The sequence below is a fragment of the Apium graveolens genome, chromosome 4 (assembly GCF_009905375.1).
Source record: "Apium graveolens cultivar Ventura chromosome 4, ASM990537v1, whole genome shotgun sequence".
Taxonomy (NCBI): domain Eukaryota; kingdom Viridiplantae; phylum Streptophyta; class Magnoliopsida; order Apiales; family Apiaceae; genus Apium; species Apium graveolens.
Window position 1 is genome coordinate 53,228,952 of NC_133650.1, and position 17,673 is coordinate 53,246,624.

Here is a 17,673-nt window from a genome sequence, read left to right on the forward strand (position 1 = left end):
CAGGTTCTCATGCTACAGATCAGTGTTCTCTTGTCAACGAATCTGTTCAGTATGTGAATAATTATCAGCGACAACAGCAGCCTGTGCCAGCGACCTATCATCCTAACAACAGAAATCATCCAAATTTCAGCTGGGGGAATAATCAGAATGCTATTCAGCCAACATATCAGCAAGGAGTAAGTAAACAGTTTAACCCACCTGGATTCCAGTAACCACAGCAGTATGCTACAAGGCAATCATATCCTCAACAGGGAAGTGCAGCTGCACCTACTAGTGTTGATTTTGAGGAACTTAAGCTGTTGTGCAAGAGTCAGGCGGTTTCTATCAAGACCTTGGAAAATCAAATCGGTCAATTAGCCAATGCAGTGCTCAATCGTCAACCTGGAACTCTTCCCAGTGATACGGAAGTACCAGGCAGAAAGGAAGCTAAAGAGCAAGTCAAGGCTATTACCTTAAGGTCTGGAAAAGTAGCTGATGCTGAAAAGGCAAAAGAAGTCGAAGCTGAAGTTAGAGATGAAGAATCTAAGCAAAAGGAGAAAGTGGCGGAACCAAGGAAGACTACTGTTGAACACACTCTGTCTAAGGCTAATACAGGGGAGAAACAGCTCTATCCTCCACCACCTTTTCCTAAGAGATTGCAGCAACAAAAGCTGGATAGACAGTTCGGGAAGTTTCTGGAGGTGTTCAAGAAACTTCACATCAATATACCTTTCGCTGAGGCTCTGGAACAAATGCCAAGTTATGCGAAGTTTATGAAGACTATTCTTTCAAGGAAGGTGAAATTGGATGACCTTGAAACCGTTGCTCTCACAGAAGAATGCAGCGCGGTTCTGCAACAAAAGTTACCACCAAAACTGAAAGATCCAGGAAGTTTCACCATTCCTTGCACCATTGGCAATCTAACTTCTGACAAGTGCCTTTGTGATTTGGGAGCAAGCATTAATCTGATGCCGTTGTCGATCTTCAAAAAGCTGGATCTGCCTGATCCAAAACCCACATACATGTCGCTACAATTGGCGGACCGTTCCATTACTTACCCAAGGGGCATAGTTGAGGATGTACTCGTCAAGGTGGATAAGCTCTTCTTTCCTGCAGATTTTGTTATTCTGGATTTTGAGGAAGATAAGAAGATTCCCATAATCTTGGGGAGGCCTTTCTTGGCTACTGGCCGTACTTTGATAGATGTGCAAAAAAGGGAACTTACTATGCGGGTCCAAGTTCAGGATGTGACCTTCAACATATTCAAGGCAATGAAATTCCCTACAGAAGATGAGGAGTGCTTAAAAGTGGATGTGATTGATTCTGCGGTTACTTCGGAACTCGATCACATGCTAATGTCTGATGCATTGGAAAAGGCCTTAGTGGGGGATTTTGACAGCGATGATGAAGATAGCAACGAGCAATTACAATATCTGAACGCTTCTCCATGGAAGCGAAAGCTCGACATACCATTTGAATCTCTTGGTACTTCTGACCTTAAGAATGCTGAAGGGAAGCTCAAACCATCAATAGAGGAAGCACCTACCTTGGAGCTAAAACCATTACCTGAACACTTGAGGTATGCTTTTTTAGGTGATTCATCTACGTTACCTGTTATTATTTCAGCTGACCTTTCAGGTAGTGAGGAAGACAAGCTCTTAAGGATTTTGAGAGAATTCAAATCGGCTATAGGATGGACCATAGCAGACATCAAGGGGATAAGTCCTTCATATTGTATGCATAAAATTCTGTTAGAGGAAGGTAGTAAGCCAACTGTAGAACAGCAGCAAAGACTGAACCAGATCATGAAGGAGGTGGTGAAGAAAGAAATTCTGAAATGGCTAGATGCAGGCATCATTTATCCTATTTCTGACAGCTCGTGGGTGAGCCCCGTGCAATGTGTACCTAAGAAAGGAGGTATCACTGTGGTCGCAAATGAAAAGAATGAGCTCATCCCTACTCGAACAGTTACAGGATGGAGAGTATGCATGGATTATAGAAAATTGAACAAAGCCACAAGGAAGGATCACTTCCCTCTCCCATTCATTGATCAAATGCTTGACAGATTGGCGGGACATGAGTATTTTTGTCTTCTGGATGGTTATTCCGGGTATAATCAGATTTGTATTGCACCAGAGGATCAGGAAAAGACTACCTTCACTTGTCCATTTGGCACATTTGCTTTTCGTAGAGTTTCGTTTGGGTTATGTGGCGCCCCGGCCACCTTTCAGAGATGTATGATGGCTATATTCTCTGACATGATTGAAAATAATGTCGAAGTGTTCATGGATGACTTCTCCGTCTTTGGACACTCATATGATGAATGTTTGAATAATCTGCGCGCCGTACTCAAAAGATGCGTGGAAACTAATTTGGTGCTTAATTGGGAGAAATGTCATTTTATGGTGCATGAAGGCATTATCCTTGGGCATAAGGTCTCTAGCAAAGGTCTGGAGGTGGACAAGGCCAAGGTGGGAGTCATTGAAAATCTTCCCCCACCTAATTCGGTGAAAGGAATCCGTAGTTTTCTTGGTCATGCGGGTTTTTATCGACGATTCATCAAGGACTTTTCAAAGATATCTAAGCCGTTGTGCAATTTACTTGAGAAAGATGTGCCTTTCAAATTTGATGATGAATGTTTGGCAGCATTCGAGACTCTCAAGGGGAGTTTGATCACGGCACCAGTTATTACAGCACCAGATTGGACAGAACCGTTTGAGATGATGTGTAATGCGAGTGACTATGCGGTAGGTGCAGTTCTGGGACAGCGCAAGAAAAATCTCTTCCATGTGGTCTACTATGCGAGTAAGACTTTAAATGGGCCCAATTGAACTACACCACTACTGAGAATGAGCTTTTGGCTATAGTCTTTGGCTTTGAGAAATTTCGATCTTATCTGCTTGGTACGAAAGTAACAGTATTCACTGATCATGCAGCTATTCGCTATCTGGTTTCTAAGAAGGATTCGAAGCCGAGACTCATTCGTTGGGTGCTTTTACTTCAAGAATTTGAGTTAGAGATCAAAGATAGAAAAGGTACTGAGAATCAAGTAGCTGACCATCTCTCTAGGTTGGAGAATCCCGATTCTACTTCACAAGATAGGACGTTAATTAATGAATCTTTTCCGGATGAGCAGTTGTTTGCAATTCAGGAGGAAGAACCATGGTTTGCAGATATTGTAAACTATCTTGTCAGCAATATAATGCCGCTTAATTTGACATCCGCTCAAAAGAAGAAGTTTCTGCATGAGGTGAAGTGTTATATGTGGGATGAACCATATTTGTTTAGACAGGGAGCTGATCAGATCATCAGGAGATGTATCCCGTTCTGTGAGACGGAGGGGATATTACGAGACTGCCATTCCACGGTTTATGGTGGACACTATGGAGGTGAGAAGACGGCAACTCGTATTCTGCAAGCAGGTTTTTTCTGGCCTACTTTGTTCAAGGATGCTCATCAGTTTGTTTTAAGGTGTGATCGTTGCCAAAGAGTGGGAAATTTGTCAAGGAAGGATGAGATGCCATTAAATGTGATGCTTGAAGTCGTGGTCTTTGATGTATGGGGAATCGATTTCATAGGGCCTTTTATCTCGTCTTGCAATAATCAGTACATCTTGCTGGCAGTTGATTATATCTCAAAATGGGTCGAAGTTAAAGCTTTACCGACAAATGATGCAAAGGCAGTGCTAAATTTTCTTCATAAGCAAATTTTCACAAGGTTTGGAACGCCTCGGGTAATCATAAGTGATGAAGGATCGCATTTTTGCAACCGTAAGTTCACTTCTATGATGCAGCGTTATAATGTGAATCATCGAGTAGCTACTGCCTATCATCCGCAAACAAATGGTCAAGCAGAAGTGTCTAACAGAGAGATAAAGCGCATTCTAGAAAAGGTTGTTTGTCCGTCAAGGAAGGATTGGTCTTTAAAGCTCGATGAAGCTATTTGGGCTTACAGAACAGCATACAAAACTCCACTTGGGATGTAACTGTTTTAGTTGGTGTACGGTAAGGGATGTCATCTACCGGCGGAGCTTGAGCATAAGGCCTACTGGGCATTGAAGAAATTGAACCTGGATTTAGATGCAGCTGGTAAGAAAAGAATGCTTCAGCTTAATGAACTTGATGAATTTCGACTTCAAGCGTACGAGAATAACAAAATGTATAAGGAAAAGGTGAAGAGGTGGCACGATAGGAAGCTACATCCTAAGTTATTTGTGCCAGGGCAATAAGTTCTGTTATTCAACTCTCAGCTCCGACTTTTTCCTGGGAAGTTGAAATCAAGGTGGTCTGGACCTTTTATTGTCAAAACTGTGTTTCCACATGGAGCGGTGGAAATTTTTGAGAATGATTCGGACCAAGCATTCAAGGTTAACGGTCAGCGGTTGAAGCACTACTATGGGGACATGGCAAACCGAGAGGTGGTTAGTGCCATTTTGTTGACTACTTGAGAAAGGTACGGAACGTCAAGCTAATGACGAAAAAGAAGCGCTGCGTGGGAGGCAACCCATGAATTGTTGTTAAAGGAACCCTTAGAAGTTAATAACCTATCCAAAAACACAAAAAAATCAGAAAAAAGGGGCTGAAATTTTTTTTTCCAGAGACCCTCTGCGCGCCCGCGCAGCTATGCTGAGCGGCCGCGCAGGGTCGAGTTCCAGAAAATTTTTTGCAGTTCAGAAAAAAAAAAACAAAAACAAAACAAAAAACACAAAAACCCATCACAGCCCACGAATTCTTTTCCCATTACCCCGTGATTTTATCCCTCAACCCCACTCCTAATCTAATTTAACCTACTCCACACCCTATATATACATACACCTATCCCACATATCTCCCACAAACTTCTTACACTTAAACCCTCTCATAAACATCAAAAATCAGTTCTTACACACTTTTATTCACAAATCAATGGCACCCAAAAGAGCACGCACTATTGACAGCAGCAGCACAGTTCCTACTACTGATTCATCAAGGGGTACTGCTGCAAGGCCTCGATTAACTGACAGAGCTGTGGAGGAGGAGTACACTAGGCTGTTGGGGAAGCCGATTCTGAAGGAGAGGGGGTTTTTACCATCAGGGAGGGATGGTGAGTTGTTGCCCATGATTGTAGAGAAGGGGTGGATAGCTTTTTGTGAGTCACCCGAAGCAGTACCGATGAGTGTTGTTCGCGAGTTCTACGCGAATGCGAAGGCTGAAAAGAATGGGTTTTCTGTAGTTCGTGGGCTGACGGTTGATTATCATCCTGCGGCGATTCGCCGTGTGATTGGACAGCGAGAGAGGAAGCCCGAGGAGGAGAACTGGAATGAAAAGACTGCTGAGGATTTTGACTTGGATTTGATTTGTGCGACTCTCTGTCGACCGGGCACAGTTTGGAACCGCAGTCCAGCCAATAATGAGTATCGTCACTTTCCGGCGATCGCCATGAACAGGTATGCCCGTGCATGGAATGCATTTATATGTGCTAATATTTTGCCTTCTTCACATGCACACGAGGTCACAGTTGAGAGAGCACAGTTGTGGTGGGGAATTCTGAATGAGGAATACTATGTGGACCTTGGTGAGTTTATCTACCAAGGAATTCTGAAGTTTTTGAGGGGAGCAAAGCATATGAACATGCCTTATGCATCCACGGTTATGAAGCTATGCCGAGCAGTAGGAGTGAACTGGCCGGCTCATGAGCAGTTGCAGTTGCCAGCAGCTCCGATAGATTCTGGCACTCTGAATGGGATGCAGGAGTGGACCGGTGGTGAGCCTGAGGAGCATGGGCTGGGTTATCGTCTTCCAGGAGGACGTCCAGCACGAGGTGCTACTATGGCTAGGCCAGGGCGTGATGAGGCTGGTTCTTCGAGAGCTCAGAAGGGTGCTGGGATGGGTGATGCCCAGTATAGGAGGCTTTCACAGCGGATGGATGCCATATATGAGACGCAGAGTAGGTTTGCTCAGGAGCTCACCCTTGCGTTAGGAACTGCTTTTCGAGGCCTTGGAGCTGATATCCAGTGGCCAGTTTTTGGTGAGGACTCTGCATACCCGCCGCCTGATACTCCACCCACTGAGGGTGATGATGATGATGACTCCGAGTAGATATACCCTGTGTTCCTTTCTACTACCTTCACTGGGGACAGTGAAGATTTTAAGTTTGGGGGTGGTAGTTAAGGAATATTTTATGTGTGTCATATAGCTGCATATTCATGATAGTTAGTTCATATAGTTGCATAATTTTTGCCATATAGTTTTTTTTATAGCTTTAGTTGTTTGTCATATCATATAGCTCATGCATATACCATGATCCCTTTTGTAATGATTTATCGACTGAATTGTGATATTGATGCGAGTGTAGTGATAGCATTAAAGTGATATTAAGTTGTGTAGGTTGATATGCATGCTAGAAGCACTTGTATTTTCACTAAGTCTTAGAGAATGCTTAAGGGCTAGATTGTTGTTATGATCTGATTATTTTCGAGGATAATCTATTTATTATGCTTAGAATTTGATAATAGGTTCTTAGTGGTAAAGGCATGAAAAAGAAAAAAAATGGAGTAAAAATGGAATTTGTTGCTAGTTGTGGCTAGGCGTCAAATGGCTAGTAGCCGGCTCGCATGTTATGCGAGTAGTCTAGGGTTGAGCAAGATGGAGCGAAACGCACTTGCTCAGAAGAAAAGAAAAAAAAAAGAAATTTTTTTTTTTTTTTGCAGAATTGATCAAGAGTGGGCTCTTTGGTATTCGAGTTATTAAGTTCTTAGGGGACTTTGTGCCTAGTGACCTAAGGCTTTTAGAGTCTGGGATCCGCTAACCTAACGCTCGTTACATGGATACCATTGTATAAGTCTTTTGTGGACCTCACTCATTGCACGGTCAAATAAGCATTTGAGTTGTAAATAAAAAGCACGATTCCGTAGTAAGCTCCAGAGTTCTTGTAGTGTTGTATATCACTTTGTGCCTAGAATTTTTATTCTTTGTATAATCGTAGGATTGCCTTGAGGATAGTCTAGTCATAGTAATTGGTCTAGTTCCGAAGCATATCTGTTAAGCATTTGCACACACCACGTTTCTGGCTGTATGTCCGTTTGCATGAGTTAATTTATCTTTAGTGTCTAACTGCATTCGTTGAGACGTGACAATTTGGTTGGTTAATTGTAGTAAGGGGGATCGTTGCATTTTCATATAGATTGCATTCATGCATATTTTTCTTTGTTTTGAGTCTGTGACGCTTGAGGACAAGCATCGATTTAAGTTTGGGGGTGTGATAAGTGGCATTTTATACCACTTAGAACGTCTTAAAATGGCTTAAACTGGTGTCTTGAAATCAAGTATTTTGTGTATTTGATGCGTTTTTCTAGTGTTTATGCATTTCAGGGTATTAGTTGCATTTCGGAGGAGGAATCATCAAGAATAAGCCTTGGCATGTGTTCACCATTGAGAGAGGAAAAGAACGGGCAGATTACGGCGAAGAAACGGAGCAAACCTGGAATTTTTCCAGTAGGGTCCTGCGCGCCCGCGCAGCAATGCTGAGCGGCCGCACAGCAGCCTTGCCCGCCCGCGCAGAAATGCTGAGCGGCCGCGTAGGGTCGGGGAAAAAGCTGAATTATTTTAGACTTCTACTTCTGTTTGGTTTCCAACTTCTATGTAATCTGAGTTTTATGGGACTATTATATAAGTAGATTTGAGACGTTTTCATAGAGAATAAGAAGGAGATTATGTTTTAGATTGTGTTTTTGCGCAAGAAGCGAAGGAGATAAGGAAGAAGACCGATTTAGCACACTGCAGCGAAGAGGAAGCATATATTCTTGTGATTCTTGTTTCGTTGTAACGTTGGATGCTAGTTTTCTTGCTTTGACTTCTTTACTCTTGTGACGTACTCTGTTTTAATATAATTAGTTTAGTTATTATTTTCTTGTGTTGTTTATCATGATTTCATATGAACCCATGATGGCGATAAGTTCTATTATGGGCTAATCGTGATCATGGGGTTGCAACGGATTTATTATGAAATTCTTTAGTTAATTGTTTAATACTTTAGTGTGTGATGATTGCATGATATCTAGTATTGGTTGTGCGTATTCGTCTTATGTGCGTCACGAACATATAAGATAGGGTGTTAATCTCTTGTAAAGCGACGGTGGATCTTGAGATTTAGAACTTGCCATTCTAGCATAGGTTCATGTACGTTGTACATGATTAGTGGGTAATTCTAACAGTTTTATTTGCCCTATGTAATCAAAAGGAATAACTTGTGCTTAAATCGTTGTGTTGTCAATTTCTGTAGACATATAGGAACTCAACATGATTGATGACTATTCAACTTCTATCTTAATTGTGGATGTTTGGTAGAATGGTATTAGTACAATGAAAGTTGGCTTTTATCAGTTTCGTGTTATTCGATTAATGTCATCACTATCACATGCTAAAGGTAATAACAATGGCTATAGAAGGAAGTAATAATGAAGTTGTGATCTCATGAGTGTTTTATTATTGATAAATTGAAGTGTTAGTTAAGTGGTTAATTAAGTAGTTAATTATAGTTAATATTTAATCAACAATTTTAAGTGTTATTATCTTAACATTGAGAAGTAGTCATACATTGGTGAGTGAGTTTAATTAGACAAAAACTTAGTCTGAGTCTCTGAGGGAACGAACTAGAAAGTATTCTATATTATTTGCGAACGCGTATACTTGCGTGAATATTAGTGCGTGATTTCGCCCTAACATTTAGCAGTTACATACACTTGACACTTAGAAATCTTATCAATGGCATGCTTTGGAATCACCTCTACATTCATCATATTTTTTTAGAGGACCAAAGTTTAAATGACCAAGTCGTAAGTGCCACAAATCAGATGATTCTACATAATTAACAGAAGGTGCAACACTATCATTAATAAAACCAACCAAAACGGGTTCAACATTTATTAAAAACAAACCCTTAGACAAGTAACCCTTGCCAGAGAATGTACCAGTATGAGTAATAACTACTTTATTACATTTTAAAGAAAGTTCAAAGCTGGTCTTAACAAAGCAACTTCCACTAATAATATTTCTACGAATAGAGGGAACATAAAATCAGCCCAGAAGCAAACTTCAGGTCCACGTTTCCTATTCCAAGCACTTGTGCAGCACTAGCATTCCCAATCGTCACTGTCACTCCATGACTCTGTTGATAAGATACAAACAAGCTAATATCAGCAAAAATATGTATATAAGCTCTAGTATCAATCAACCACTCATGTGACAGATAAGTGGAAAGTAGTACAGGGTTGTAAGTAACATACCCATCATCGGTTCCAGAGGCAACAACCTCACCAATGACCATGTTAGCTACTGGCCCACTCGTGGTTCTAAGTCCAAGCACAGTATTTTCTTGAGCTACCACTCTGGCTTTCTTAGCATTTTTACTTGGACAATCCTTGCTCCAATGACCAACCTGTCCACAAGACCAACATGGTTTGTTCGCCTTTGGTTTAGTGTTAGCGTTCCTAGTGACTACCTTTCTTTTCTATCCTACAGTCACTACATTCACCTTCGAGCTCCCATATTCCACAGGCAACACATGTCCCTGTTTGGACTTGTGCTCCTCCTATACAAAGATGTCCAATATCAAGTTAGTCCATGTGATCTCTCCTTTCTGTCTTTTCAGGGAGAGAGCAAACTCTTCCCAAGACTTAGAGAGCTTTTCAATCATAAACATCACTTGAAACTTCTCAGGCAAGACCATATCGGGCTCACCCAAAGCATGAACCAACATCTCAAACTCATGAATCTGTTCAGACATGGATTTCCCATCCACCAACTTGAAATCAAGAAACCTAGCCACATAATACTTCTCTAGACCTTGAGAATCAGTATTATAGGGTTGGTCCAGCTTATCCCATAAGACTTTAGCAGTATAGGCATCTGATGAATAAACATCGAATAAGGTGTTCTCCAAGGCTACCAAAATGGCTGCCCTAGCCACCCCATCCTTCTCAGCCCATAAAGCATAAGACTTAATAGATTCAGCCTTCTCTTGCTCCAACCCAGGAGGATCATACTGTACCATTAACCATATACCCTTAACTGTTAACCAGAGCTTCATTTCTTTTTTTCTGCCAATGAGAAAAAGAAGCTTCACCACTGAATTTATTAGGCATACCCGATAAATCAATTGGTTGGGGAAACGATACGTGGTCCAGTCAATGGTAGTAGTACCTCCATAACCAGAACTAGTCTCAACAGTTTTAGAAACATCACCAGTTTTGTTAACTATCTTGCTAATTAACTATATATAACAATAATCTCTTCAAGATTGTTGGGTATAACTCTAACTACATAGCAACAGTAGGTAGTTATATATATAATAACAAGAACAAGGAAAATAACCAAATAACCAACTAAAGAAACAAAACACGAAGGCAATAACAAACTATAAAGACTGTAATTGACAAAGAAAGTAAAGAAAACTTATCTATTATCGCTTTCCAAATTCTGATAAGAAGAAGAACACAACAGCTGAGTCGCCAAACCCTTCAAGAGGACTTTGCTGTTCTTAAAGAGATTATTACCCTCCACTTAAGCTGTGATGGAATGCAGCAATATCGCTTCCAAGATAAAACAGCAACAGATCAATCTGGCCACAGAACCAACAATGATCAACGGCGACTCGCACCTCAGTTTGCCCAAAAAACCTTAGCAACTCATATATGTTTGTGAGTTAGGAACCCACACTTGTGTTATATTTATATCAAGTGTACCTCTCAATATATAGACATCGCAAGTTACTCTTCTTCTGTTTTACTCGATGTGGTACACTAAGTAACAAACCAGAAAAAGTAAACAAAATGGGTTTTCCTTATTATTTATATTATATCATGATTAATAATATTAATATTACAAAATATATTCAGAGTATGATTAAAATAATCCTTACTTAAAATTTATTTTATATTAATAATTAAATAATCAATATAAATAATTAAACTTGTAATAGAAAAGAAAAATATAGAAGTTCCCACTAGCACTAGGTCACACAAGCATTCCACTTATGCTAGTAGTTGTAAACAACACTAACACAAGATGCTATATAAACTCAATATCTTTCTTTTACAATATCAATATGGGACAAAATCCACATAACCCATTTCAAACAAGCAACTTTGTCACAATATATTCATGGATTCCACTAAGAAAATGTCTTAGATCCAAATATGAAAGTTGAAGTCCTCATGTCAAAGAACAACCTCCAAGTGTTAGTTTTCGGAAATCATATCAAGAACATGTATAAAATATGCCTCAAACTTTCCATTTTCTAACACTTATGAGTACCATATCTAGGGTAACAAATAAGGTAACATTCTTGAAGAGGGGCGTTGCGATATGCCATATATGGTGTAGTGTTATTTTGCTGATATAATTTTATTTATTAAAAAATATAATTAATTAATTAGACAAAGTTATTTCATCCCTCAGACCAAACACTTGTATTCATCATTATTCTAATTTCATATCACTAAGCAAATAAAAAACCCCATAAATGAATCCAAATTACAATTTAAACTTGCATTGCAAATAATTAAATAAAAATAAAAAAACTTGAGGTAAATATCATGTGTACTACACATAATGAAGCATTTTTTTGGAACATTACTAATCCAATGCGTTGTAGTTTAAAAATTCCTCCCATGTCATGTTGAAATTCTTCAACACATAATCCGCATCAATGACGACGCCACTTGTCTTGAAAAACTGGCTTGTTTCATCTTGTGGAAGGAATTGTGGATGATACTCATCAGCTTCAAAAGCTACTTCCGAGCTGGTAGCTTCAACTTCATTTTTTCCAGCACAATCTACTTGGGTGCTGGCTGGTGGCTCATTCTTGGCTGGTGGCTCCTCCTTTTCAACTCCATCATCACCTGGGTGATTATGCTTTTCCTGGTCTACTTTTTTTCTATAGCTGATTTGCTATAAATTATTGTTCAACATAAAATTATCTTATAATATCAATATACATGAGAGAATAGATTGTATTTAGTACACTACTTCTAGTTAACACTTACATATCTATCAGTCTGGTCATTTTGGTAGAGCATGATAAAGTCACCAACTTTGATATTTTGCTCCTGTGCATATTTACCTGAGAGGAAGTAAAATGCCCTCATCAATTTCTGATAAAAGGAGGTTACTTACAAAGAAAAGATTGACTGAGATAAATGGCCTAGCCAAGAATAACGAATCCTCCTTCTCTTTAGTTGTGTTAAAAGTGAGATTTAAGAGCTAGATTTCATTTTCTTGTCATTCTGTTAAATAACCTTAAAAGACTCACCTACTCCTTCCAGTACATACATCCGGCTTCCACTATTTTGCCAACTCCTGCAGCGAGCCAGAAAAAATAATTAGTTAACATGTATTTTCAGATATGTTGAATTTTGTATGCCATAGATTCTACATTCCGTGTTTAAAAATGTAACTCAGTGTTTATAAAAGGACATGTACGAAAAATATATATTATTTGGCCAGTAAAGGTACAACTAAAGAAACTTTGAGGATTTTATGAGAACATATATGTTATAAGCCATAGTTGTCAAAACAAACTATGAGGATCTACCAAACCTAAAACAAAACTTCCAGACTCTTCCAGTTCCAATGTCTTCCATAAAGACAGGACAGGAACTCCCTAGCTTAGCCAATTCTCCAAAGCACTTTTCAGCATATCCCTGTCAGAAAAAATGTGGTGAAATAATTTTTTATGCCATATAGTTTTTAAAAATGGAGAAATTAGTCACTGAAAATCCATTAACTATACAAAAATTATCCTTAAACAAGTCAAGAAAAAGAATTTTGGTTTGCTGGTCAATCTGCAGCATTTTATAGTTTTATTGAACATTGATGTAACCCACTAACTAATCGAGCAAACATTAACAAAAACTTGAAATGAAGCCCATATCTCACACTATTTTTATTTATTTTTATTTTATTAATTAAGTTTATGATAAAATTATTCAACTTACCTTGGGGATTATCATTCTATTTTGACCATTGACATCACTATGTGTGAGCCTTTTTTCGAACAAAAAAAAGCCCATGTTCACTCCCTGCAGTAAAAAATAAAGTTAATATGTAATTAATAAATGGAATTTAAGAATTACACCAAACTGTCAAAAAATCTAATGTGTAAAAAATACTGAACCGACATAAAATTTAGTGGAATCTTCTAGTTTCCTATGGGTTCCACAAACCTCAAGACGAATTGGATCAAATATATACAACCATTTTCTTATTTATATCACTCATTGTAGATCAAAATCAATAAAAAAAGGTTGAGTTGGTGCTATTTTTTTCCCTTCAAAAAAATCATTTATTGAGTACAAAAATTGAAGATTTAATCATATATAAAATAATCATTTATTGCGTACTAAAATCAAAAAAAAATAAGATGCAGACAGTCTGATCTAATTTCTTCTCATATGTTTAGATTTAATATAAAAGAAATAGATCTATAAAGTAAATTAGAGAGTGTATATCTATGAGCATGCAACTTCTTACACCAACTGGGGGAGCTTCAACTATTACTTCTTTAGCCTTCCTCTTGCGGCTACAACTCGTGTCTCGACCTTCTTGGTTCAACTGCATTGCAGGGGCCATTTCTTGATTTCGATTAGCCATGTAGAGAAGATAGAAAGAGATCTAGAGATTTGTATTGTTTTAAGTAGTGAAAGGATACTTAGCAAGGAATTTGATGATAGATATGACTTTATGCTACGAAAGGTGTTATATATGCAGCCAAAGGTTGATAATTCCAATGCTCATCTTCAGCATAACCCTCACCAAAAACAAAAAAAACTTATGTTACAAAAACCCACAGAATTAAGTAACATCCCTAAAGGATGCTACCTATACAAACCCATCCAGCTGTTTTTTGATAGCCATATTTCAAAGTATTGAAGTGCTTCAAGACATGAACACTATTAAATTTTAAATTTTACCTTGCAATATGCCAAAAGCCTAATTAATCAAACTTACCAACCACTAAAGAATTAGTTGGGAGATATATTAGTTAATTAAGGAGTTTGGTCATGTTATTAGATGGCATTGGACAAGTCTTAGATATGAATAATATAAATTTATTAACATTTTAGTATTCTAGTTTCATTTTTTTTATATTTACTATTTGAACAATAATTTTAAGTTCATGTTACAGTTTTTATATAAGTTCATACTTATTTTTTTCATGTTTGAACTATTTGTATATTTTTATTTAAAAATGTTTGTTAATTACAAAATACATGTTCAAAAAATAGGCTCATTTACTAACTAACTAATTAAATAGGTCAAATATTTCTTTGAAGTAATTTTTCAAGTGGATAAGTTTAATTAATTAGCGATTTTTTATGCATAGTCTTATTTACATAATTAAAAAAGGAGTTGGTTGATAATAATTGATAGGTAGATAATACATTACAATATAAAAGGTCTGCTTGACAGATTCGCTACCATCACAAATGTGGCCATCGCGTATTGATTTGGTTTGATTCATATTTGTAACCGAATATAATCAACCAATATCATTGGTTGTAGTGATGTACATAATCAAACAAGTAGCAACCCTCGATTGGTCAGTTTTTCTTTTCTTTTTCAACCGACAAAAACTAACCATGAATCATTTGAAAATATTATCAAAATCGATCGATTTTGGTTGCTTATATTTCTTCTTAGTCCCATCTTTTGGTATAGCAGCCATGTGGCAGTCCGCATTAGATTAAATTACGATTGATATCGCTTGGAAAAATAATTGTGGAAAATATACACAACAATAAACGATCACAAACAATTGGAAAAGAATTAGTTGGAAATGTAAACTTTCATAAATGATTGAAATCTGTTCAAAAATGGGGATTGGAAAAGTGTTGGTGCATTTAATGCACTCACCAACATTTTAATGCAGTGTCGCATTGCTATTGGTCGATGTAGTGACATGTCACATTGGAATGCAAAAGCGACCACCCAAAATCAACAGTTATGATAACTAATCAGTTGTTTATGATTTCAAAAGCGACTAACCTTAAGTGACCAGAGTGGTCTTAACCAACTGACTGATTTTTTTTTTCAATATAATTTGTTAAATAATGTAAAACATAAAATATAAAATAAAATCCACTCAAGTCCTCTGAAATATATCAAGGTATTTTTAAAAAATTAAAAAAAAATATGTTACCAATTACGACAAACAAAATAAGTTTATCAGTTAAAAATTCTTGTGTCTAAAGACCTTATCATATTATATAAGTTTATTCAGTCATTAAGTGAACCTCCACTTGTATAAAATAAACAAAATAAATTTTAAGAAAATGAGAAATCAAGAATATCTAAAGTAGACATGTATGATTATGTCCCAAAAGTTCATATACATTGTACTTATAATGAACAACCTGTCCCAAATTCTCATATAACTACGGTAATGGTGACCATAAAAGTTGAAAAGTTGCTTAAATTTGAGACCAATTTCACCATAAAAATTATTAATTTGCTAAAAATTGTGACAAATGATGTCATTAAGTTGCTTGTGTTTGTGACAGATCATGTCATTTAGTTGCATGTATAGCTTGTACTTGTTACAGATGCTGTCATAAAGTTGCTTGCAATTATTCGTAAAGTTGCTTGCAATTGTGACAGATGTTATCGCAATTCCAGGAAAAAATTAACATTATCCTTCCTAAGTTCTAAATCTACAAGATTCTTAATATTCTAACCATATCAACTTAAAAAAGGTTCCAAATATATAATACACACAAATGCACATTCAAAAATTTTCAAATAAAATAATAACTAAACTTAAAATCCATGTAACAATTTAGATAGAACGATACATATATATATATATCATAATAATTCAAATCAAACGTACCGTTACAATAAGAATCCATCAATTTACAAACACCAAAAGACATTAAAACTGTTGTCTAAACCAAGTTGTCTAAATCCTCCATCTTTATACCATATACCATAAACTACTTGTATAAAAAACTAATAGGCAACTTCATACATCTAAAACATCTACAAAAGATAGCATATTATAAGATATTCTTAATATATACTAAAAAGCATAATCTTTCAAATATATATACCAAGAGGCGGCTTGATACGAATATACCAAAATGATCAGAAATACCATACTATTCTCTGTAGTGAAATCACCACCTAATTACCCCTGGCGTGGATAGAGCCAGCTCATCATCGACCCACAAGAAAAGGAGCTTGAGGTTCATTAATCATGTCTGAACTTAATTCATGATCCTCGCTGGCAGGCATTTTACCATGAAAAGTGATTGAAAATAAACAAAAATCATTTGAATAAAGAAAATACTTCAGGCATGCATATATGTGATAATCACAATTAGTTTTTATTTTAAATTATGTCACTTCTCAAGAGGACTGTATTGCATTACATTTATAATAGTGTTCCAGACTAATTTATTTGTTGCCTTCATTTACAGAGTTGAAAGAGTTGTAGGATATATATGTGGGAACTTACGGCGCTTTAAATGATGAAGTTTATATGTTGAATTTAAGTATCTTATGGACCATTAGTGACTATTCTGGTTATGTAGTGTTCTCGAGATGAAGAACAAAAGAAAACTAGCTTGTCTGATATTCAATTACGAGACACCATCAATATTTTTGAAGCATAGCAGGAAATATTGTTATATGAACCATCGAAAATTCTTAGAACCCAATCACCAGTTGAGATTAGATAAGAGAAGATTTAATGGTGAATTTGAGATTGGTTAGGTTTGTACAAATTATCGGGTAGGGAAATCGAAGAATTACTAAAGGGTTATGAGAATATTTTTGAAAAAGGAAAGGAAAAACGAAAAGTAAGTTGCAAGGTCAATTCTTGAAATAAGAAGTCAATATTTTTTGACTTAAAATATTAGAATGACAATTTAACTCAACACAACCTCGATTTAATGCATATAAAGAAGAATATTTATGATAGTATTCTTGGCTCTTTATTAAATATATGTGGTAAACTATAGAATAATTTAAGTGCTCAATTGAATTTATAAGAGCCGGGTATTACGAAAGTTCTTCATCCTACCTTCTCAAGTACGGAAAGCAATTGGAGTATATGGCAACAAGCTTTGATATGACGAACAAAAGAAAGATATATTTTGTTCGGTATTTGAAACTACTAAGCTTTCTTAAATGTTTGCTTCCAATATTAACAAGTGTGTGCAAGAGAGAAAAATTATGGGATATCACTATGATTCCCATGTTATCATGTAATACGTGTTACAATTTTCTGTCAAAAAAACTTTAATTCCCGGAATCGCAATACTTTTGATTAGACTGGGTGAATTTATGAGAAATAAGTTTGCAAAAATTATCGAGGTGAATGACATAAAGAAGTCACAACTAAAGATTATTAAAGTACTCTGTTAATTCGAGATAATATTCCCAATTGCATTCTTCAATATAATGGTTCATTAATCAGTTAATCTGTGTGAGGAGATAGTATTTTGTGGACCTGTCCATGTAACGCCCTCAACTCCAGGGTCTAGATTTGGGAGTTACTAACCAATAAACAATGATATATTATGCACAATGGAATAAAATAATAAATATGACACCTTAGATGCAACTGGATCGATCACAAGTTATAGTATGAAACAGGCACTACTACAAACCAAATGTTATTAAAACCCATAAGTCTATTTAGTTTTACAAACTA

The 17,673-nt window shown here is 36.8% G+C and overlaps 1 protein-coding gene across 1 annotated transcript; it reads right to left on the reverse strand.

Annotated features, from left to right (window-relative positions):
- Nucleotides 1-11,591: 11,591 nt before the first annotated feature.
- LOC141718549 (B3 domain-containing protein VP1-like) lies at nt 11,592-13,586 on the reverse strand. The gene is made up of 6 exons (XM_074520930.1): nt 13,488-13,586; nt 12,953-13,036; nt 12,555-12,658; nt 12,268-12,314; nt 12,002-12,078; nt 11,592-11,906 (listed from the first exon to the last, which is right to left on the reverse strand). Exons 1-6 carry the CDS (start codon nt 13,584-13,586, stop codon nt 11,592-11,594), a joined length of 726 nt encoding a protein of 241 aa, XP_074377031.1.
- Nucleotides 13,587-17,673: the final 4,087 nt, after the last annotated feature.

What these genes read in the sequence shown, in the direction of transcription:
- LOC141718549 (XM_074520930.1), bottom strand. Translation starts at nt 13,586, where the DNA reads ATGGCCCCTGCAATGCAGTTGAACCAAGAAGGTCGAGACACGAGTTGT. An exon ending in TTGAAGCTCCCCCAGTTGGT is followed by an intron (nt 13,037 to 13,487) that starts GTAAGAAGTTGC and finishes TTTTTACTGCAG; the next exon opens with GGAGTGAACATGGGCTTTTT. An exon ending in ATAGAATGATAATCCCCAAG is followed by an intron (nt 12,659 to 12,952) that starts GTAAGTTGAATA and finishes TTTTTCTGACAG; the next exon opens with GGATATGCTGAAAAGTGCTT.